Genomic DNA, 23,576 nt, shown 5'->3' on the forward strand with positions numbered 1-23,576 from the left:
CAGAAGAGAGGGGTCACTGCGCCTGCGCGGAGGCACAGAACGGAAGCATCGTGACTTGGCCCATCGTCACGTCCAATCACCGTGTGCCCCGATCCTGGTCCCGCCCCTTTCACAACAGGCGATAATAACAAAACTGTCACTACTATTATGACCTTTATAAAGTGTCTGGGTGAAGGACGGGCTGTGGGAAACACACACCACATGCTTTGAGTATTCAAATATAAACTACCAGCCTCATCTCCATTTAACCATCGACTGATTTAATTTGAAGCCTTTCTTTAGGTCTATTCAGGGAATTGCTGAGTTCATTTTTTCTACAATGGCACTGACACACTCACGAAGCCTCAAATCCTAAACGGGGAAAGCAAGACAGGTGTTTGGCTGTCTGTTGATTGGCCCACAGACGATTAAGTGTGGTGCACCGCTCACCACCTGTTGATATTCAGTTTAACTGTAACATACCTGCTCCTTATTACAATAATGCAGGAAAGCATTTCATATAGATTTTCCCCTTCCTCTGTGGTATTTGCTCATATCTTTTGTCTTACTTTAGCATAACTGTACTACTGTATATTTCATACAAATCAATCACTGACAAAACTCAGATAAAAAATAATCATGTAACATTTTAATAGAAATACATAGGCACAAAGGATTTAAATTCAACACATACATATTTTCACAATAGGTGTGACAGAGGTAATAGTTCCATATTTCTGCATAATGTAGCTGCTCTTGATGCCAGGAGCTGTAGCCTCGTAACCCAAAGTTCTCATGAGAGGAGGACTCTGTTGTCTTTGGCCCACTTCCTCAGAGCTCTGATGATGTATTCAACCTGAGGGTTTCCTGAATTTCGTAGCAGGGACAGCACCTCTTTAAGTGTTTCCCTAGAACACAAACATATGTGAGAAAACAACATTCGTATTTAGACATCACAGCCACCCACACTAACAAAGCATAAACATTTAATACGCCAGAAACTTTTTACTGGGTAATGACAGGAAACAACAAGTTTCTTTGGTAATTTGTAATGGTATAATTACATTATTGCAAAAGAAAAAGAGACAAACATACTTGGACTCCTTGTTGGCCAGTATGAGCTGGAAGACCCCGACACAAGCCCCTCTCTTGCCCTCCCAGTAGTTGGATCCTGGGTCCAGTTTCTCCAGTGCATCAAATGCTTTAGCTGCATAGTAGAACTGACCCATCTGATTCAACAAAGTATGCCAAAAATGACTTCCAAAGCACAAATTATTCCACCCATTTAACAAACTAATACTTTGTCTCATTAAGTTTATTCAGGAAAAATTAAAAAATTAATAAATATGAGCTCAGCTAAAAGCTCAGCTTAATTTGATATGACATCGCTGCCCCTTTTGGTTTTGTCTGGTTGGAAATAATCAGAAAATGATCCAATCCAATACATAAATTCAAAGGAAAACGGCCACTAGACATTCACATGAGGGCTGAGAAAGGTTTAGAAATGTGTTTATACTAAAATATGACAAAAGTCAACCACAATTTCCCAGATCCCAGTGGGATGTCTTCAATTACGTCTTTTGTTTGACCGAGACCCAAATCAAAAAGATAATAAATACACAATAATATAACATTGGAGTGTTTTTTAAAGTGTTTTAGCGATATAACTTGACCAATTAATTATTAAAATTGGGGTCATGCATGAACTAATCTTTCCGGCAAAAATTAATTAATTTCCGATGAATTCATAAATGAGCTTTTAAGTGACCCCCGGAAGTCACCTTGTAGCAGTCGTTGGCAATGAGCTGCAGCAGGCTGAAGGAATCGGAGGAAGTGCCCATCTTCAGATAAAGCTCCCAGGCAAGCCGACCTCTCTGGTTCATTATGTCTGACAAGAACAAGATGAGCGTTCAATCATCCATCATTCGCAGGCAGCCTCAGCATCTTTTATGGATTCAGATTTGGAAAATGTGAAAGCCTGAGGGCAGGTTTTATTGATGTGGATAAAGCCAAGAAGGGGAGAAATATCTTTTAATGGAGATATCTTCATATCAGAGCTGGAGTGAACCCAAGTTCTTAAAAAAAAAAACCTAAGGCTAGAAATCCGGCAGTGAAGTTTGACTCAGTGAACAACTGCACAGGGTTCTTCGGTCTCGCTCTCTCCAACTTAAGATCTCTGAGAGCATTCTTCATGCTGTCATGTGTAATCGGGTGTAGAGCGTGACTGTGAATTGTTTTAGGTCAACCTAAATAAAGCCTCTGATTTGTGCAGCTGGTGCAAATTGCAGTGAGCCAGTGAACACTTTGGGACGGGATGGTATGGCTCCAGTTGTAGTGTAAAGTATTATCGCTGAACAAACACCTCACCAGCAGTCTGGCATTTTCACAGAGTACTCTGGCGGCTTGTCGCACTGAAGATTCATTTCTATTATCAACCCCCATTTAATGAATAACCTATGAATGCTTGGCCAGACACCCGTTCAGAGTTGAAAAACTGGACAAAACCTTCTCAGATATTTTTTGACGGATATATTTATGTTTGTTTTTGGTTCTAACTCTTATTCTTTTTTTGCTTAACTTGGCCCTATTATCAATCAATACATCTAGAACAAGTGAACTTCCGTGAATGTATTTCTCTGCCCTGTAATGTTGGTTAATGTTGATTTGATTAATTCATGTTTGTGCTAGAGGAATGAATTTGCCTCGCAAAAAGGTTGTTGAATAGGTTCATTAAATATACTATCAGCAGAAGGACTGGTGTACATACAGCATCGTGCCAGCCAGCTGAGGTAAACATAGTCATTCTTGATCTTTTCATTCTGAATCAGCAGAAAAACCTGAAAGAAATATTCAAATGAGTCCAAAACAATAGTCATCATAATGGATAAAAGTCTGTAAATAGCTGTTGTGTAGATGTAGGATGAAACTAAGTACCTCTTCTGCTTCTTTATAGTTGCCCAGGGCTGCTTTTGCCTGAGCATAGTTGAAGTTGAACGTATCATCGTTATAAAAGTAACCCTGGAAATAAAAAGCACAATAATTCCTCCAGAAAAAAAGATAAGTGTTAACATGTTCAACTAAAAGCAGATGCAAAAACACACAGACACGTAGACACATGCACACACACAAACAAAACGTGCTGCATCTGTAAAGCTCCACTCATCCGAAGTGACACTTGTGCCCTCATGTGTGGGAGTCTCTTTATACTCTGCTTCTTACATACTTATAACTATATAAAGTATTCTCACTGGAATACATCATTTAATGTGTGCCTTGTACTGAGCAACACTAACCTTGACTGAGTTTAGATATATGAGAACATCTTCAAACTGTCTCAAGAGGAAGAAGCAGGAGGCCATGCATTGTCTGCCAGGAATAGTATCTGAAAGGGAGGAATCTGTTATACACACACACACACACACACACACGTCCTCACAGTGTTGCTTTAAAAGCTCATATTGATCAAATTTCTACTCAACGTACCACATTCGCTGGCCGAGCCTCCGACCAACTGAAAGAACTGCTGAGCGATTTTCAGGTGATCCCTCTGAAAGGCATAAGCACAACGGGGGATGTTTGTCTCTCGGACTGACTGATCCCATTTCTTTGTCTGTGACTATTTATTTAACAGAAATACTCACCGATCCAATTTCTTGTCCCAAAGCCGCATTTACCACTCCTTTCAAAATATACTCCTGAGAAAATAAAAGATCTTTGTGTGATGTCTTGTCTAGTCCCTTTATGGTGAAAGAAATTTAAAGAGGGAGAAAAGCAACACCGATTATCTTGATAGAACACACTATAAAAGAAACAGTTCACTTGAGGATAAAATACAAGTTAATACAGAGTAAATACATCTATATCTTTTTCTTCATTGTTATTTAATATGATTTTTATTAGCTTCAATAAATCAGGCATGATTCAAGGTTTTCAGTGTAAAGGTTTCCTTTTCTGTAAAAAAGTGTAACTTATATAAAAACAAATACAATAATGAAGCAGTATTAGCTACAGTTGAAGCTAAAGAGAGTTACTGTTTTAGAGCGAAATTCAGCACATCCAGAGTGTCTTTATAGGACAAAAAAGTTACATCCTGCTAAAAAAAAACAAGTCTAACTGCACATTTAAAAACCCAATCAACGCCACTGTGAATCATCACCTGAGGGGTTGTGGGAACCAAATCTTGAATGAGGTTGTAAGCTTCCTGGACATCATCTAGAAGTACAAACATACTCATGAGAATCAATGAGCTGGGGAAGGTTTTCTCTGAAAAATGACACTTAAAACCTCCATAAATCTGATTAACATGACAAAGGGGTGAGGCATTTACTTAACATGCCAAAATATAAATCAGCATAGGATTAAACAGTGTGATTCCCTTGTGTTGTAAACCATTGGGTTATTTTAAGATTACCTAAAAGGATTAGAGAGGAGTGTGATTGGGTAATCTTAACTTAACCTTGATACTATATAATGCTAATAATAAAACTCATTTTTACATTAGGTATAGGTGAAAGATATTGTATCTTCAGTTCTTCATCAATCATTTGGACATCTGATACATTTCAGTAGAATTATTTTCCCTGTTTAGTTTGTTCTAGAAACCTGCAATGACATGGCTGAACACCTTGTCTCAGATAGTAGATGACCAAGTTGAGCCTGGCCTCGGGGATCACATCGATCAGAGGAGGCAGCACCTGCAACGCCCCCTCCCCTCCCCGAAACACCACCTGCAGTACACAGGGGAGAGATTCACTGGTGGAAAAGTAACGTGGCAGTCCCTAGTGTACGTGCACACACACACACACACACAGACCTACACGCTCACAGTTACAGCATGGGAGGAGCTTACCAGGTTGTGTCGGATAAGCTCCTTAGCAAACTCGAAGGAGCAGGAGGAGATGTCAATTAGGTTCTTTAACTCAGCCTAAGAGGGAGCCAGAACACACACACACACACACACATGTCAAACCTGCCCTCATCTACTCTCTCCATGAAGAGGACAAGCAGTCACTGACACAACAATAAGGATGCGTGCATGGTTACTTAATAAATTAAATTGCTTTCATTTTAAATATAAGCCTTTGTATTTATTAGTTTTTCCACTCATCACATTCAACATTTGGGTCGCTCTAGTCTTACAGATAGTGACAGTCCTCGTTCACACAAATGTGAGGACACACCATACGAAGGCCGACCAAAATATCAGCTGAGGTATGCTGCAATTGACCCTCGAGTACCTCCGCTGCTTTTCCGTTGTAGAGCCTGAAGTGGTTGCAGGCCTTCAGGTTGAGGGCGATGGTGGAGTCCGGCATGCTCTGCAGGTACACTGCCAACACCTCCTGGGACACATCGTAGTAGTCCAGCTTGTAGTAACACAGAGCGACGTAAACCTTCAGGGCGAGGAAATCTCTGAAAGACAACATCAAATGTGGGTGTGAAACTGGCCTTCGGCCTTATACTTGTGGCTGGACACAGTTTTTCAGATGTTTAGAACGGGACATTTTGCAATTATTACCCATGTCATGAAGTTGATCACTCGCTATTATCTAAGGTTCCTCTGAGGGTCTGTATCCTGTTTACCGGCTTTTCTTTGTCTTGCAGGAGTTAAGTTGAGCTCATGAGCTACACCTGAGCCCGGTGCTGATCCAGCTACGTCAACACGTACACATGGATGCTCCCTTCCTTGGCTGCTGTACAGTTTGCTTCTGATGTCTTCACGCATGCTGACATCACTAATTACTGCCGCTCTGTGTTTGTTTTCTTTATTTAATTGGATATTTTAAATAAATGTTCTCAATTAATCCTTTACACCAGCCTGATCTCCTAAATACATTGCATCCTTTGAGCTTGCGTGTAATAATGAAAAGGAATGCAGTGTAGCAAAGACACAGAACATCAGGGCTTGTACAATGGGCCAGTACAGCACATCTTTTGGTTGTGCAACTTGGATATTTTTGCATTTTTCTGTTAGCATTTGGAAGAAGTGACAGTGAGACTCATGTTCATTCCAACAGATGCACCGTGGCATACAGATGCCACAAAGCCGGGAGCAGATCTCTGAGAAGAGGCACACTCAAAGTCTTTCATTCTCCTACCCTCGCTACTTGAGAGATGATATATCATCGTAAGAGCAAGCTAGCTCAGCAGGCCAGCCGTACTGACACTTGAATTATCTTTACGGTTCCACAATGCGCGATGCTCAAATTAACAACTCGCACCTGTCAAGGTGGTGCTGGAACGACACATTCACCGGAGAGCAGTGGATGTGTGAGACTAATTTCCGAGAGTAAGAGGCGGAGGAGAGCACACACCTGTTCTGCAGTAGGAGACGTTTATAGATGTCGATGGCCTCCTGGTAGTGAGAGCGCATGTAGTGGATGGATGCCAGGCTCAGCTGGTCCTCTGTCACATCCTCCAGGTTCTGGTGGAAACCCATCAACCTCTTCTCATCGTTGAACTGAGACACAATATGAGGAGAACACATCAAAACATTGTATTGATTAAATAGAAATGAAAAGCAGGCAGAGGGGGGAAATTAAACATGCAGTGAAATAAAATGGCAGTTTTCAAACCTTATGAGCCAAGTGGAAGAGTAGTCGGTTTTGAAGGGGCGACGTTGGCGCTACAGAAAGCGAGAGACACCAAATGTAGTGAAACAGCAAACCACATGAAACTAAGTGGTACAATTAATGAACATCCTGAACATAAAAATAATTGAGGAGGGAACTAATGGGAACTGAAATTGTACAAACTCTATAGAAAATTCGGCTGAATCCACTTCTTTGTGTTCATTTTTGTACCTGAACAAAACCTGGTGCAATTTCAATTAAAGGTTGTCCAAAATTCAACATATGGCTAAAAGTACATTGACACCCCATACCAAAAATGATGGACTTTAATAAATGTAGACATTGGATTATGATTTAATGAGCTACAAAAATAAAGACAAAGTTTGTTTGTATTATTTGGCAAACTGTTCTGTGAAGAAACAAACCACAATTATTGATATTTAGATATTTATAAGCCACAGCATATTTCCACCAATTTGGCCCAATTCAACAATTCTATAGCAGAAATATTTTTCACCGGTACCTTAAATGTGTCAGTCCATTATGTAAACTGGTTGGTTGGCATTGAGGACGTGAATATCATATGTTGTTTTCATTTTAATAATAAGTTGATGAGCTGGAGGCAATCAAATGCTTATTAATACTGTGATTTACCAGCGAGCAAGTTCTGTGGAACCATACACGCCGTGGTTAGAATACAGTGCAAAGGAGGACTTAAATGTAACCACCTACCTTTAGATGCAGCCTCCTCGGCCTCTTGATAGAGACCCAGAAAAAACAGTGCACAGGCCAGAAACACCCACACCTCAGCAAGGCAGTCAGGCTTCATGGTAAGAGACTTGTACTCCTGTCATCATATGAACATGGAATATTACACATGTGATTCAACTCAAGCTCACATTGTTATACATTTATCCAGCAATTATTCAGAATAATTGGTTATTGAGCCACTACATGTGGGCTACCTTACGCACAATTCTGTGTGGCAAACTACCTGCACACATTCAGACACACATGTATATAATAAAGAAGTACCTCCATAGCTCTCTTGTAATCACCCAAGTGGAAGGCGCAGTAACCAATCCAGAGGTCTGCATGCTCCTCTTTTTCACCAATACTTCTCTGAAACTGGAGATGACACAGCAACAAGTCAGCAGCGGCAGCACACAGTAGCACAGCGCGGTCTGTAGCAAAGATGTGGGAGTGAATCTATTTTCTAAACTTAAGTTCCAGGGCTTTCATACTCTTTTGCCCATTAATATATGCAGAACACTTTTGAGTCACATTTAAGTGTCCGTACTGTTTTGATCATTGAATCCTTCTTACTGAATCTCATATGAAATGCTGACAGTGATGTTTTTACCTGTGTGGAAACAAAACCAATGACTTAACCTGTTAACTTTGTCTAAATTCATACATTTGGTCTACTTTATGAATGACACATGCACAAATCAAAGTGTGTTAGAGCTCACATGTTTTTGATAAACTGATAATATACTCTTTCAATTTATTTTAGCATTTACTAAAGTTACAGTTGCATTGAACCGAGTCACGTTATGTGTAATTGAGATCCCACTCTTATATGAATCACTACTCGTAATTATAACAATCATGTGGAATTCTATTCGCACTTTTCACAGTAATCCTAACCAAGGATCAGGCTGTTCAGCTACATTGAAGCACAGATACTTGCTAATGACTGTTTTAGTACCTCTAACAGTGTAAAAGCCCCGAGGTAGTCTCTCTGCTGCAGGTATTCCTCCAGGGAGGGAACCTTCGTCTTGTTCTTCTTTTTCTCACTGATGCTCACCGGCGTCTCTGCAACGACGGCCGGCTTCACGCGAGAGAGGATCTGCCAAGGTTCAAAAAGTTGAAATGTCCTCTAGTTGCCTTAGAACTCCAGGTTGGTTTGGTCACACAAGCGACACCATTTCAGAAACATGTAGAAACGTGAACTCACCATGTTGACCAATGTCTCGCGCAGACGTGCCCTACTAGCTAGGGCTTGTTTATCGCTAGCCTAGGTAACGTCTTCCAACGACACACAGGTTGTTTCCGTCAGCCGGTCCACTTGCTAACGTCACCTACCGTTAGCTATCCAACCTCAACGTCATCTAGTATTAATGTAGCTAAATAAAAGCATCGCACTAACACGCCAGTTAAGATAATAGTTAACAGTCAATAACCCGCTTCTCCAGGATAATCGGAGTTTAATTTGAAGTATTTAACATTTATCTTTCCGCTCTCATATTTTCAAACTAAAGGGCACAAGCAAATAATCCGACAATTTAGTGGGGAAGTTAACACCTAATCGGGATAAAGTCCCTATCACGGCCCTCTTTAAAAACATCTGAGCACCAACTGCCATCTTTAAACTGAAGAAACATATCGGACACGGCAACGATTTTAGAAAACTTCTTTCGTAGGAGATTTATTTTGAAGTTAAACACATATAGGGGCTCAACAGGAAACAGTTCAACTCCTCTAGGTTGAACTTTATGAAGTAGTTTGTTCTTCGTTGCTTAGCAACGGAACGGGAAGAAATGGCTGCGGCATGGTGGTTTAGAAATAGGACATCCTTTAATGCAAGCCACGACCATGAAACACATCGGGAGGTCAACACAAATTAATTTTGACACGTCAACAGACTCGCCGACCGGCCCCAGTGGCCTAATGGATAAGGCACTGGCCTCCTAAGCCAGGGATTGTGGGTTCGAGTCCCATCTGGGGTGTACCTTTTGCAAATAAGGCCACAATCTGTTCTCAAATTATCTATCCGCATTGTGACGTGAGCAGCGCGCATATTTACATGATTTGCACTTCATAAATTTACACAAGGTATTCAGGAAATAAGTAATGCGGGTTCTCATTGTGCCACATTCTACAGCATCAGTTTGCAATTTATATCTTTGTGAAAGCTTAATGAGAGTACTCTGATATTCTAACAATGTTTGATTGGAAAGTAAATTAAAGCTTTATATATTAAGTTAATCATGTTATCAGGAAACATTGCCATGTCAGCCAGACAAAGAATTTGAGCTTGCGATTGGTGCATAACAGATATCATAGCGCAAGGCATAAAATGCAAGTATACATGGTTTGTTTAATTGCTTAACTAATTGGGTAATACTGTCAGCACAGGGTGGGGTGCGATTTGTTTTTACCATCATAGGAGCACCATTGATTTACGGTTTATGCATTTTTGGCTTGTTACCATAAATATTTAACAAATAGCCTACTTTAACAATCCACCCTCTTGCTGCGTAAAAAGAACAAACCAATTGTGCATCAGTGGCCCTCTGACACACATGGTTTGTTGATCACTACAATCCTTTAAACACCTTTGTGAGAACTGGCTGCATAAGGAATATTCATTTATGTAGATGATTGAAACAAGACAGTTTTATGAATAACCAGCCAACTTTATTGATTTCTCTGCCACGGGATGTTCACAGCCCATATGTTTTGATCCTCCGTGTCGGTCTGTGCAGACTAGCCTTCAGGAGCATTCTGGGTACTCAAGCACACTAGAACAGAAGGAAGTAAAGTTAGAACGCTTCCTTAGTTTACGGTCATCCTCTGTGCCTCCTAAGTGCCTTCAAAAAGCTATACAAATAATGATTATGTTTTAAGCCACTCACTTCCAGATTTCCGTAGAAAGTCACCAGCCGAGCTACCTGGAGAGGCCCGTCTACAGAGTCCTGCACCTGTTCAAAGAAGTTTAGTTGGTTTAGTTTCGTATCCGAAAAACATTTGACTCGAAGGGTCAAATAAGGAGTCATGGAAAAGTAAGTAGTTTACAGGAGCCAAACTTAACCTGCAGCCTGCCTGGTAGCAGAGTACAGATTATGCCACATGGCCTTAAAGTTAACAAAATGCCATAACAGCCCCCAAGGCATTATCTGCACTCCTTTTCCTTTAATAGTTATAACATTTAGCACAGCTGGACCCGTGGAAAGTACTTATTAGAGTACAAGAGTGGGGGAAAGCACCCCTTTGAATACAAGTTTGAATGTGGCTCAGGTCACTATCAAACCCCAGTCATGGGACAGCAGTCCTCATGGTGTTAGCGAAAACCCGGCCATATCACTCTGGCACACTTCCGACACCTAAACACCCACAGGATTGGTGCCAGGCTTTAATTGTGTGCTGTACGTTATGTTCAATGGAATTATCAGAGTCTAAAAAAAACACATTTAAATGAAAGTAATTTCCACGGAGCAGAAAACCGTGATAATTGCAAATGCTAAAATAGTGGACTAGTACAATTGGCTTATTTTCCCATTAACTGACCAGTTCTCTACTCCTGGAAGAGATCGGATTCCTCACGAGCCACGATGGACCCTGCTGCCGTCAACTGGTCTTCATCCAGTTACGGGACAATCCTGGAGGGAAAAACATACCGGTAAGTTACACATTAGAATATATCTAAATTTACGAGTAGACTAATCTAAAAAGGTACGCTGGGGCAAAACGTACAGATTAAATCGGTTTATCAAAAGGGTTATTTCCCCCCAAATTCCTTTGAAAAAAAATGCTGTACGAGTTTAGCTTATTTTAACAAACATTCTTTTCAGTCTCAAGGAGAAAGCACTGCTAATACAGAAGCGTGTGAAGCAAGAGATTGTTTTTCCAAAGAGACTCACAGGCGTGGACAGATCCACGTGGATGTCCAGCTGGGTTCCTGCGGACTGGACATTCAGCTCATCGTTGATCGGGTGAACGACCAGGCGTCATGTAGTGGGAGACCTGGATGGGGAAAATAAAAAAACATGCATTGTTGTACACGAAAAGGAAAAAAAAGTAGCGTATTGAAAATCATACGCTGACGCTACAGAACCTTTAGTTACATTTACAAATCTCAGTCCGCCTTGAACACACAACACCGGGCGGCTTAATCTAGTTTACAAGGACATTTACATACCCTAACGGAGACCTTCATATGACTCATTGAAACGTATTAAGTGCATTGCCTATTATGTTAATAACCTTTACGTTAATTATCTTGAGTTAGGCAATGCGGTGACTGCTTTACTAACACGTACATGTGAGTGAATGTATTGGAAAACCATCAGTATCTCACCATATGAACACGCTGCGGGGCCATGAGGTCGTCGCGGAGAGAGAGGCGGAAAACGGAAGTAACGTCGAATTTATAGCGAGGTCTACTTCCGCATGACGTACATGACGTACATTGGTGCCCTGAGTCCTGCCTGTTCTTACGATGGCATCATTTCGCTGTAGTGACGAGAGGATGTCTGAGAAAGCACGCATGAAGAGTGCACGCAGTGGATATGAATAGTTACATATATTGTATGTTGTCATGAACAGTATGGCTACGAATGTCCTAATAATAAAGTTTAATCACATCGTTTGTGTGCGAAAACATATTCACCTTCTCTACCAGCAGATGGCACCATACATGTATCTGAACATTTATTTCTCTAGATTATTAGATGTATGAAGTGTATTTCATGTGATGTTTAGGGTAAATTTGCAACCATAGCTCTATATATCTAATTACCTATTATATTTATTTCATTTAACCCGTTGGAAGCCAGTGTCCCCCTTCCGGACACAGAATTGGGTGGACCCAAGAATTGACCTTTAAAAAGTTGAAGAATGCGTCGAAGCTAAAAATCAACATGAAAATCAATAGAGCATTGGATGCTGAATCGAGTGATATCAGTAACAGTATCAGAATACTACTACTATACCTGAAAAAGAAGTATTTTAAAGAACCTTATATGACAAAAGTATAACCCTAAACACATTTTGGCGTAAACAAGACAGCCTCAGAATATTTGCATTGTTAATTCATAGATATCTTATTTCAGAAGTTACAACTTGTGACCCATCTGATTCTTCTTTTTTGATCCCAATGTTCATTATTTTGTTGTTTAAATTATTACTGGACCTAGAGGCTCATCTTGGTTTTGTCTGCAGGGTCCTCACCTGTCAACGTTATTTTCCACCCATCGGGCTTTTTACCTTAAATTGATCCTTCCATGACAGTCAAATGGCAGATGGAAAACGTGACTTCAAACTCTCACCACCTGACTCTCACAGTCAAATAGAAATAAATTTACTAAGCAAAACACCACAGGAGAACGCAAGGAGGCTTCACTGATTTGCTGAATTGCAAATCAGTGTCCAAGTTTATTTTATTCTGGTGGGTCAAGCCATTGCATGACCTCTGCCGATGACACTATGGTGGCCATCTTCAGGTAAGTAAACTGCCTTTGTCTGAACATATCATCCAGGGCAATTGTATCACTTTGTAAACCTTTATTTGGGAGGTATTTCATGTGTTCGTTATTGATTGAACAGTTGAGACGGGATCCATGGGGAGAGGGAGGTGTAAAACAAATGATCTGCGTCTCAACCACCACGATATTAAGATTTCATTTTGCATAATTTACATGAGCAAAGAATGACGTTCAGTCACAGCAGAGGACATTCACTGACTTACACGAGGAGGCAACCCACACCTGGAGCACCCTGAAGAGCAAGAGCTTTGCAGTCATCTCTAATATTACCTGAAGACTTTTAACGCCATGGAGATTGTGGTTTTGAAAATGCTCCTAATTGCGACTGTATCTGCACAGTATGGGAAGCATGTATATGTGCCACTATCCTACACGTGGCTTCAGGCTCAAGAGCACTGCAGGGAGCATTACACCGACCTGTCCCCCATCACTCAACCTTGGGTTGAGGAGGGACTGAAAAAAGCATCAGATGAGAATTTTGAGGGGAAGTTCTGGATTGGTCTCTACAGAGATGCGACACAGTGGAAGTGGTCAGGAGGAGGAAACGCATTAGGCATACCGTGGGATCACAACGAACCCGACAATGACCCTGATCAATGGGCCGGTGCTATTTGTTTGCATGAATGTAATTGGCAGGGATGGCACAATAAAGACTTCATGGACCAACTGCCCTTTTTCTGCTTCAACCTGATTGTGGTGATGCACAAGTGGACGTGGGAGGAGGCGATGAGCGAATGCAGAAGGAATCACACCGCACTCACAAGTCTGGTGTCCGAGACCGAGAACCTTCTGGCCCTGAGAGAGATCAAAGACGATGCCACCACGGACCGGGCGTGGATCGGTCTGCGCTTCCTGGGGGACCGCTGGCTGTGGGTGAACGGTGACCCTCTGGAGTACCAGGCCTGGTCCGACGGAGGGGACCAGCAGTGTCCAATGCAGAACCGCTGTGGGGCTTTAAACAAAGACGGGCTGTGGGAGAACAGGGACTGCGAGGAGAGACTCAACTTCATCTGCTATTGAATTACATTCATGTCCCGTTTTAGACGTCTTACTGCAGGTAACATCTTCATATGGGATACTTTAAATTCTCTTTATAATTTCTGCTTTGAAGAAATAATACCTCCTATATTTTGAGTTAGTGACTTGCTTCTGTCTATCAAGTTAATAAAGGAACTAAAGAAAACAAGTTTGAGCCATGAACCCTTTAATGACAAACATTCACGTAAAACATTTTTAATGTGTTATTTTTTGTGTAATTAATTAATCTTAATTCACATTGTAATGAATTAATCGTAATTAACGCGCTAAAGTCCCGGCCCTAATTTTAAATTAAACAAACAGTGACACTGTGAATCATTGTGAGTTCTGGTGTCTCTAGTGGAATCAAAGCTGACCTTCCTGATCCACATTTGGGATTTGATTCTCTCTCCTCAAGGTGCCGTGTGTCAAACGTGTTTATTTCGTCCGGGATTTATTCTCCACTCAGCTGAGGAGGACCCTCAGACTGGTTTAGCTCCATAGGGGAGTCGGTATGGATCCTCTCAATTCACACGCGGGCATCAGCACACATGTCGAAAAAAGTGAAATAAGGATCACAGCATAAAAGTAGTGAAATCAACTAGGGCTTTATTAGAAATGCCATTAAATGACTTTACTTGACCTGCAATTCTATTATAACGGTATGGAACGGTTGTGGATTCCAGCCTGAGAATCTATGAGAATCGAGGTTGGATTCAAAAGCATCAACAAGTGTGTGGTGGAACAGTGCAGGGAGATAGCAGGAAGGCTGTAGTGTGGAGGATCCTCAGTTCAAATCTGCTCTCTCACAAGGAGGTTTTGGTTGCAGTCAGGGCTTCAAACTGTAAACTTTGAAACAGTTTTGAGGTTTAGTAAACAATCCCAAGGTCTAATATGAGAAACGGACACAATGAGGCATGTGCTTGAATAGCACAAGGGATCAACTGAAGGGCTGCAGGCTCCAACCTGCCATCTGAGGTTGTGGGTTCATGCCCCTTCATGCAGACATCACTTCTGCTTTGAAAGAGTTTTGAGGTTTGAGTAGCAGTCTCAAGGTTAAATACGAGAAACACAATTTTAATTGGTGCATGGTGAGGTAGTGCAGCAGAAGAGCTGAGGAGCAACTGTCCTTACTCTATAGGTTTTGGGTTTGAGCCTTTGGCTTTACTTCAGGTTTGAGTAGCAATCTCAAGGTTAAATACAACAAACAAAGGGTTGACTTGTGTGTGGTGAAGTAGCACAGTGGAAGAGCTGCTGACATAAGCCCCTGCACTGCACTTGAAGGTTGTGGGTTCAAGCCCAGATGTGGAAATAGCATTTAAAAAGAGTTTTGAGCTTTAACTCACATGCTCAAGGTTAAATAGGAGAATCAAAGTTGCCAAAATGTGACCAGGACTGGTAGTGTAGGGGTGAGTGCAGGGTGCCGAAAGCCTCTGTGCGCACCGCCAGTGGGTTCAAATCCCACCTGCCAAGTCTTGAGCGCACTACCGCGGAGGTAGTAGTGGGGGCATTGTCCCCACTGGTTGTTTCAGAGAAGTGAACCCTAGGGGTTATGCAGAAACACAAGGCGCGTTCACTTGAGTTATGATGGCATTGTCAAGAATGATGAAGAATCTTTTGCTAATGAATTGAATTTGATGTTAATTGCTTTGCTTTAGCACTTATTAGCCATGCTACGTAGCCTATAGGGTTCCACCTTTTTGACGGGAGAGAAGGCCGGATGAGTCAGTAAAGATGAGCAGATGTGTCTCATTCAGTGGTCACACTGACATGAAACGTATTACAGCCTCTGATTGCATTTTTCAAGACAATCACATGTTTGTCTACTTCAGGGCATCCTGTGGACAACCTTAAACTGACAGTCTGGCACAGGGCGTAGATTTGTTTACCCTTGTTAGTGCATCCACCCTCCAATTCTCTGTTACATTCATATTCAACTCACTTGTGCCTTTACCAATGCAGGAAGGATGAATAGCATGGTTGATCCTCCAAGATGCACCAATCCGTCTCTGGGGCAATATCCCATTATGATTTTTTATAAATGTCAGTTACCCAAAACTGAGAACAGTGTAAAGTAATTTTTTTCACATGGATTTTTCTTTTTGTTCAACCAATTCCAGCAGACAAGTGTAGCAATAGCATATTTAGAAATATAGTACTTTCAGAAATTCAGGTAGCCTATAGGTAAGTAGACCTTCTGTAAACTAGGTTTCTTTTAAGTAGACCAATACTTTCAAGTACATTCAGAACATTGGTTATTTTTTCAGATGTGGACTTAGTTACCCTGGTCCTTAAACCAGTCATCTGGTGCAGTGTGGGTTGGGTGTGGGTCCTTGTACGTCCACGCTAGCTGCTAATTGTTTAGCGTTGAGGTGATACTTGAGGCTCGATGTGAATTCCTTGTTGCACAGCTTGCACACAACCACGCTCTTATCGACGCTTCCATCCGTGTGTTTATTATAATAAGACTTCCCATTCACGGGGCCACCCGACACGGTCACGTCAGCTTCTTCGTTCATGTTCACTGTGGTTTGTTGTTGTCTGAAGTCATGAACGCTAGTTGGTGCTCCAGTATAATCGGTCCTCCGTAACTCATCCAGTGAGAAACGTTCCGCCGTGCAAAAAATAAGTGTAAAAATGCGTAAAAAATGTTTAATGTGTTATTTTCTGTGTAATTAATTAATCTTAATTCACATTGTAATTAATTAATCGTAATTAACGCTCTAAAGACCCGGCCCTAATTTTGTTAAATGTTGATTATTTGTAAGAATGTACCATATGCTTTTGTTAGTATGGGTGATGTACCAGTTGCTATCTGAAACAGAAAACCACAATAAAAGAAATTCAGAGCATTTTGAAAAATGAGAATTTATCCACATTAAAAGTCAGCAGGGCACAATGTCTGTCTGAGCAAACACACTCAGAGCAAAACACGATGGTCACAGCAGAGGCTCAATGAAGACCACAGGAGAGGAGTTATGATGGAGATAATCAACAAGGTTAAACTTCCCTGTGTTAATTACGCCACCAGTGAGCACATCAAGATACACAGATCTACTCAAGTCATCTTCCATTTGGCATCATTTCTAATATTCTATATTTCTAAATATAATCATTTTCAATAGATCACTCAACAGTAATAAATATTTAAAGCAAAATAAGACTGTACAATGAACATAAAAACAGGGCCGTTGTTTGCTACAACCAATAAATCTGGATCTAGGGTCATATTTACAAAGCCAAGAAGATGCTTGAAAACATCCACATTCTCTAGGAAAGATTCTTTATAACTTTTATGAACATAGAAGCTCATTGATGATTCCGTCAAAGAAATATCAACTTAATGTTTAAGGAAAAGTGCAAAGTGCTTTGCTGTTTGTTTGCTAAAAAAAAGGATTTCAAATGATCAAACTCAAAATCCTGATCCGACTAAAATGCCAGGCCCGAATGTTTATGTGCTAGTTGTCTTGAGCCCACATGTGACGGACTATCGTTACTTCATTAAAACTCACATTTGGGTTCAGGAGCAAGCATCACAGTTCCGAGCGGTACGGCAACCGAAGGCCTTCCCATAGTGCTGAAGTGTGAGGGCTCGGGATTGTCTGAATTAAATAACCAAGTCTGTGGGTTAATTGGCAATAAAAAACACATCCTATGCTCGATTCTATGTGAGTTTTGAATATATGGCAGGAGCCAGAGCTCTTCCCCTGCACAGCTTCCCTGTGCTGTCGCCTCACCAGCCGGCTTTCACACCCCCGGTCGTGTTGACGGCCTTTTAAAAGCACCTCGTCGCAGTCCCACAGCCGCTTTCTTTTTAGATGTGGGCCAGACCTCAGGGGGTCCAAACATAAATAGTGAGAGCGGGAACAAGTTCCCTTCACAGCAGGGAGTGTCGCTTCAGCCACAGGTTGACATTAAGAGTGAGTCGGGTGTAACATCACAATCTCAGACGGACGGACACAGACAGGCACGTTTTTCACAAACATTAAAATGACAACCAGCACCCACACGCAGTTATCCACCTGGTTATTATTTCTTAAAAACTTGGTTGTGCTGCTTCGTTTCTCGGTGCCATTTTCCCTTTTTTTTGCGGGGCTTTCGGGGAGAAAATAACGTCCGTCGTGATGCCTCGGCGGCGGGCGAGGCTCTTCAGGATTTGAGGCCCATCCGAGCCATGAGCTGCTCGTAGACAGTCCAGGCCATAGCCGCCATCAGGGTGCGACGCAGAGACCGGGGCACGGCCCCGCGGAAGAACCCGGCGGCGCCGTGCTCCTGAAGGGAGAGGACAGACCGGGAGAGAGATCAGCATGACGCTGATGAGATGACTTACTTACTCCTCTGAAAATGGAGTACACAGGCGCCAAGACAAAAGGTGACCACAGAGCTGTGACTGAATGAGCACACACACACACACACCGTGTAGACGTAGCGGATGGCGTCCATCGTGCTCCAGTGGGACGGGCTGATTTGGATGTGGGTCTTCACCACGTCCGCTGGCTGCGTGGCCAGCGACGCCATGACGCCCGCCGCCACCCCGCAGCTGAAGTTCACCAGAGGGGCATAAGGCGACGACGTCACCTCTGAGAGATGGCAGGACCAGGGGATCAGGAGACAGCAGAAGGACATGTTTGAGAAAAAGGGGCAGAGCTGTGGACGTTTTGTTTTACTACAGTGAATACAAACTACAGTCAGGTTTTAATCCAAATCAAATGCAAATATTTACATAATTCCCAGAAAAAGCGGCAAGAGAGAAAGGCGTCTATTGAGGAGCAGTGCTTGAGATTAATGGTGGATGAGCTGGTGACGCCATTAAATTATTAGCAAATGAAGGCCATAAAACCTCAAACAATGGAAAGCTGTGGGCAAAACACGTCATGTTTTTAAGAAAAGTATTTACGCAACGTACCGTCTATGGCGAGTGACAAGTTCAGGTACGTGATTTATTCACATGCTTCCATTGCACATTTGGTGTTTTACCAGTAAAAAAAAGAAAATTCTTGGCAACCGGTTTAAATTAATTAAATTTCCCCCCCTCAGATTTTAGAGTATGGAAAAACACTTCAGAACGTATATATTGAAAACAGCGCTTCACGTTTCGATGCCCTGCATGTTGACGAGCCGATGGCGCGCGGCTCCTACCTGGAGGCAGCGCCTTCTTGGCCTGGCTGTAGAACATGACGTAGATGCCGGAGAACGGAGCGTCTCGGAGCAGCGTGGCGGTCAGCCCTGAGAACAGAGCCCTGATTCCCTCCGTCTTATACACACTCCTCAGAGCTCCCGCCACACTCCCATAGTTGTAGCAGCCGCTCTGAAACAAAATACAAACATGGAAAAGAAAAAGGCACATATTTATTTAAAGTGTTGAAGATTGTTGTAAATATATGCATGCTAGGTGCAATGATCATTTATTGGGTACACTGTCTCTAACTCAGAGATACAAATACATTCCCATGAGGCCTTTTGTGTTATACTCAACTCCTCTTTTATTTGTGCAAGACATGGGCTACTACAATGCACAATTTGGTTTCGTGTACACTATACAAACGCCCGTCTGGCCAAAATTTACCAGAGTACAAATGACAGCTGCAACAGGGGCAAAACCATACCCATGTTTTGGTCATTCTCAAAATTGAACAGATTCTGGGGTCAGATTTTCAAAACCCTTGAGATCTTATAACAATGTAAAACATTGATCAAGATCTGAATCTCGCTTAGAGATTTAAAGGGACTTGGGGGCCTTTTATAAAGTATTTGAAAGATGCTTCGATTGAAAACGAAATCTGACGGATGCCACCTACAACTCACATGTATGTGTGTGTGTGTGTGTGTGTTTGTTTGGTCTATTTGCTATTTCAGTATCCAGTGGCAGTTTGTCACATTGACGTACCTCCAATTGATGCACAACTGAATGTATTATCCTGTTAAAAATTACCATATGGAGGTAGCTACGTTCTCCTTTTCATCTGAATATGTTGTAAAATCAATAAAAAGAGTCTCATGCCAGCCAATGAGTGCTATTACAAAGCCAAACTGACTGAGTCCAGGATCATGCAGGGCGTCTCACCTCGAAGCGCGTCTTGATGACGGTGAACGGCAGCATGCAGATGCCGGCCACGGCTCTGGCGCCCGCTCCGAGCAGGACGGCCTCGCCGGCGTTGGGTTCCCGCTCCAGAAGGTAGTGCTGCTTCAGGGAGTAGAAGGTGCTGAAGTAGATTCCCACGCCGGGGATGCAGCGGACAAATGACTGCCAGAGAGACAAAGCCGTGTCGAAAATGTTTTGTACTTTGCTTGTTTTGTACATACAACAGCAGGAATTCTTGTAAATGTTGAAAAATAACATTTCTGGGCATTTACTCACGGGTGACACTCCCTTCCACAGACTGAAGAAATTCTCCTTCCTTATAACGTTGATTAGAACGGTAAACATCCCCACCTTTGGTGCACTGAAAGATGATTCAAAAGGTGCAAAAATAAAAACATCTGGGCAGTCAAATATTTAAAAAAAAATTTGACCGTGAAGAATTAATGAACTAAGGCCTAAACCTGTGGAGCGTTGTATAAAATAAAAATCCCCCTCCAGTCAACCTTTCCTGTTACCAGTTGGGCTAATCACGATCTAGCAGCATGATTACACAGAGCTGGTCTGACTGATTGTCCTGTAAGGGTCATAACAGTAGAAGCCAGCACCGCGTATCGTTTGCTGCCATGCGCTGTACGGGTCACTTAGTATCTGGAGCGCATGCTGTGTATAAAGGTAGCGCAAATGAAAGATAACAAGAAAGGGGCATGAAGTCAATTTCACTGATGCCATGCAGCAGAATTTCTGGTGCACGTGTGTTTGCATGTTCGTACACATGAAGTGTGCCAGTGTTACGTGACAGCACACACACACACACACACACACACACACACACACACACACACACACACATACCCGGACGTGGCATTGTTCTGCGCGGTCTGCAGCCGTGTCTTGATCAGATCCAGAGGCTGGAAGAGCAGCGTAGAGCAGGTGCCGCTGAGAGAGCCACACATAAAGGCTTTAAGTGCTGGGTGAGCCTGAGGACAATGAAAGACAGAGAGGAAAGGATGGAGCAATGGGCAGAGGGACAGAGAGGGTTGGGTTGGAGGAGGACAAAGAGAAAACAAAGGATGAGTCACAGTGTACAAAGCATGATATGCAACATTCAACAGCTTTCTCGTCATTGGTCAACTCTTCTTGAATGCCTGCCACTCTCTCAAAAGGGCACGGAAATATTATCCCCTAAAATACAAATACCTAAATGAGGATAGGATTACAACAAGGTCACAAAATGGTTCTGAATACAAATATGCTCATGACATTTTGATTACATAACCCACCCCCCAAAAAACAAGCCTGTCACACAGAGCAGAGGCCAGCCTCCACATAGTGATGATGGGGATATGCAGAGACAGCACAAACACACGCGCACGAGCACACACACACACAAACACACACAGCTGTTGGATAGAATCAAACTCAACATTATCTGTGGTTACATGCCTCAAGGACAAACATGAGACACAAACATGGGCCGACAGGCAGCTAAACACTAGTTGTTGCCCAAATGTAGTTGCATTTGAAGGTTCCATAAAACCAATAAATAGGTAAATGAGGTCATGAGACCAATCAAGACAAACACAAAATAAAATGTCAGCACCATACATACGTTGTCTGCTATGCACACAACATTCTTAGTGTAGTGTCTCCACATATGTGACACAAACACACACACTCCTACCTTCCTGCCCGGGTCTCTGCTCCGAGAAACCTCTTTGTCCTGCATTCTGCCCTCCTCCGCTTCTCTCTATTTGGTATGCTGCTATTACAAATAGCATGCTATAAAATACACGCCATTCCAGCCATCTCCCTTTCTCACTGTACTGCCGACCCACAATGGCTGGCCTCCTGCTTCTCTTCCTACCGACTAGAGCTTTTCCTATGGAGTTCTATTTTTATTTTTCAGGGACACGCCAACACATCTGTAAGCCTCCCCCCCCCCACCCGCAAAGCTCACTGCTAAATTGCATCTTTGTCAAACAGCATGAGTCATGAAGTGGCTGTATGTATGTATGTATGTATGTGTGTGTGTGATTTTAGAGTAAGAGAGAAAGACCCCCATCTTTCAGGCCACTCTAAGACGGCCTATATTTTTGATAACATTTGATCATATTTTTTAATCAAAGTCCAATATAGCTGAATATTTTCAAGAAATAAAAGTGAATTGTTGTTAGAAAGTCTATTCTTGCATTACTATTGTAAAATTTGCATATCATTTGCAGAGGGTGTGCTTATTTAGTCTGACAGTTATTCTCAAACTACACCAAAGAACTGCTATAACTAAACAACTTGCACAACTATAACATTAGTTTTCTCCAAAATTAGCTACGGTTATTTTAGAAATTTCAAAATGACATGTATTGATAACCATGAACAGGACACAAGGACTTTAACGTTTACAAATTATACAGTCAGGGCATAAAATGGGGCTCTGTGTAGGAATGGTTTCCCTCTCTTTTTCTCTCTCTCTCACACACACACACACACACACACACACACACAAAGAGCATAACAGCTGCTTTATTCGTTATTTCCCATAACAAACAGGTGCCCGCAGCTGCACTCACCGCTGCTGACTCCATCTTCCTGGATGCAGAGTCCTGCTTCTCCCCTGGTGCTGCCGTTTTGAAGCTGGTTGATTTCAGCCAACGTAACTGAACGAAAGGGAGATCAGATGACAGCCGCGGGTCACTTTTAATACAACATGGTCGTTGTAGGTGTCACAAAGGTCCTATCAAGCCTGTAGCATGAATAGCTAGTGTAGCTAACTAGCTTCCCGGGTAGCATTGAGATAACGGAAGTAGTAACACATCACATCAGCCTCTTATGAGAGACTAGCATCGACTAGCCGGACACATCAGAGTCAAACACTAGCGACTGGTTACAACACAAGAGGGGGCCCTTTAAAACTATAATACCGCAAACCCTGCCAGACATCCGGTTGTTTGTTTATAGGGTCGCCGAAGAGTCACTCCGGCAGATACACTATGTTACTTGACTAGCTAGCAATATTAGATTGCTAACTTAGCATGCTAGCTCTCATTACCTGACTGATGTGTGTCAAGGGTTGATGCAGGTGATGGTCACACCTGCCAGCTTCAGGAGCGCCATGTTTATTATATCCGGTAAAGTCCCTGTTGCCGGGCTGAGCACCTAACTTTCAGGCACTGCTCGTCAGCTAGCTAGCAAACGTCAGCGTTAGCCCGCCCTAGTAACGTCAAGTTATTCAACTTACATCCGTTGCTATGGGTCGCTTTAACGCCGTTAATGATCGGCCGTGGGTCGTATCCCGGGTTATGTAAGAACACGTGAACCTCGGTAATAAAGGTTACACAATAGGGAGTGCCGGTATCGCTACACGCTGCGCCGCTAGCATGCTAGCAAAGTTCACCTCCAACGCGGCGTCCACACGCATCCTCTCCCCGGGTCACACGCACTCAGAGCACCACCCCGGACAGGTTGGCTGGTTTCTAGCCAGTGGTCTGGTTAATAAGACCGGCTTTTTAAAGACACTATGTAAGATGTAGAGAACAGTTCATTCTGTCGTTGTAGGTAGACCCGTTTTAAGTGAATGTGATTCACTGCATCCAATAGATGCCTCGGGGTGTCGCTGTTGTACCGCGTGTCGTGAAAGTTAAAGGGAACCAAAGCGAAATGTAA

At 42.5% G+C, this 23,576-nt stretch overlaps 2 protein-coding genes, 1 long non-coding RNA gene and 1 other non-coding gene across 9 annotated transcripts; 1 reads left to right on the plus strand and 3 right to left on the minus strand.

Moving 5' to 3' along the window:
- Positions 1–601: 601 nt before the first annotated feature.
- ift56 (intraflagellar transport 56) lies at positions 602–8,783 on the minus strand. 2 transcript variants are annotated; one of them, XM_037472848.2, is made up of 18 exons: positions 8,509–8,783; positions 8,260–8,400; positions 7,584–7,676; positions 7,281–7,395; positions 6,552–6,601; positions 6,291–6,436; positions 5,217–5,388; positions 4,829–4,903; positions 4,604–4,706; positions 4,136–4,191; positions 3,621–3,674; positions 3,463–3,526; positions 3,273–3,361; positions 2,914–2,997; positions 2,747–2,816; positions 1,761–1,867; positions 1,075–1,208; positions 602–887 (listed from the first exon to the last, which is right to left on the minus strand). In XM_037472848.2, exons 1-18 carry the CDS (start codon positions 8,509–8,511, stop codon positions 773–775), a joined length of 1,671 nt encoding a protein of 556 aa, XP_037328745.1. In that variant the 5' UTR covers positions 8,512–8,783; the 3' UTR covers positions 602–772. The 2 variants fall into 2 exon arrangements, with proteins under 2 accessions (XP_037328745.1, XP_037328744.1); XM_037472847.2 differs by having other exon boundaries at positions 3,621–3,716.
- Positions 8,784–9,207: 424 nt separating this feature from the next.
- On the plus strand, positions 9,208–9,280 carry trnar-ccu (transfer RNA arginine (anticodon CCU)). Its single transcript has one exon. It is a non-coding gene; the product is annotated as a tRNA-Arg (tRNA).
- A 669-nt stretch (positions 9,281–9,949) lies between these two features.
- LOC119218256 (uncharacterized) lies at positions 9,950–11,678 on the minus strand. Its single transcript, XR_005120365.2, has 5 exons — positions 11,632–11,678; positions 11,195–11,297; positions 10,842–10,933; positions 10,190–10,255; positions 9,950–10,075 (listed from the first exon to the last, which is right to left on the minus strand). It is a non-coding gene; the product is annotated as an uncharacterized LOC119218256 (long non-coding RNA).
- A 4,990-nt stretch (positions 11,679–16,668) lies between these two features.
- Positions 16,669–23,509, minus strand: LOC119218483 (mitochondrial glycine transporter B-like). 5 transcript variants are annotated; one of them, XM_037472961.2, is made up of 8 exons: positions 23,308–23,509; positions 22,484–22,570; positions 20,769–20,893; positions 20,193–20,277; positions 19,899–20,078; positions 18,974–19,142; positions 18,251–18,414; positions 16,669–18,106 (listed from the first exon to the last, which is right to left on the minus strand). In XM_037472961.2, exons 1-8 carry the CDS (start codon positions 23,329–23,331, stop codon positions 17,984–17,986), a joined length of 957 nt encoding a protein of 318 aa, XP_037328858.2. In that variant the 5' UTR covers positions 23,332–23,509; the 3' UTR covers positions 16,669–17,983. The 5 variants fall into 5 exon arrangements, with proteins under 5 accessions (XP_037328858.2, XP_037328857.2, XP_037328856.2 ...); XM_037472960.2 differs by lacking the exon at positions 23,308–23,509 and adding an exon at positions 23,152–23,238; XM_037472959.2 differs by lacking the exon at positions 23,308–23,509 and adding an exon at positions 22,963–23,065.
- Positions 23,510–23,576: the final 67 nt, after the last annotated feature.

Source organism: Pungitius pungitius, chromosome 9 (genome assembly GCF_949316345.1).
Source record: "Pungitius pungitius chromosome 9, fPunPun2.1, whole genome shotgun sequence".
In the NCBI taxonomy this organism is placed as follows: domain Eukaryota; kingdom Metazoa; phylum Chordata; class Actinopteri; order Perciformes; family Gasterosteidae; genus Pungitius; species Pungitius pungitius.

Coding starts and splice junctions, on each gene's coding strand:
- LOC119218483 (XM_037472957.2), bottom strand. CDS start 21,040: ATGACGAGAAAGCTGTTGAATGTTGCATATCATGCTTTGTACACTGTG. Junction 20,278..20,768: donor CAGAACAATGCCACGTCCGG/GTATGTGTGTGT, acceptor ATCATCTTTCAG/TGCACCAAAGGTGGGGATGT. Junction 20,079..20,192: donor TGTGGAAGGGAGTGTCACCC/GTGAGTAAATGC, acceptor TCTCTCTGGCAG/TCATTTGTCCGCTGCATCCC.
- ift56 (XM_037472847.2), bottom strand. Junction 6,437..6,551: donor TCTTCCACTTGGCTCATAAG/GTTTGAAAACTG, acceptor ATTGTGTCTCAG/TTCAACGATGAGAAGAGGTT. Junction 3,717..4,135: donor TGGTTCCCACAACCCCTCAG/GTGATGATTCAC, acceptor TTCACCATAAAG/GGACTAGACAAGACATCACA.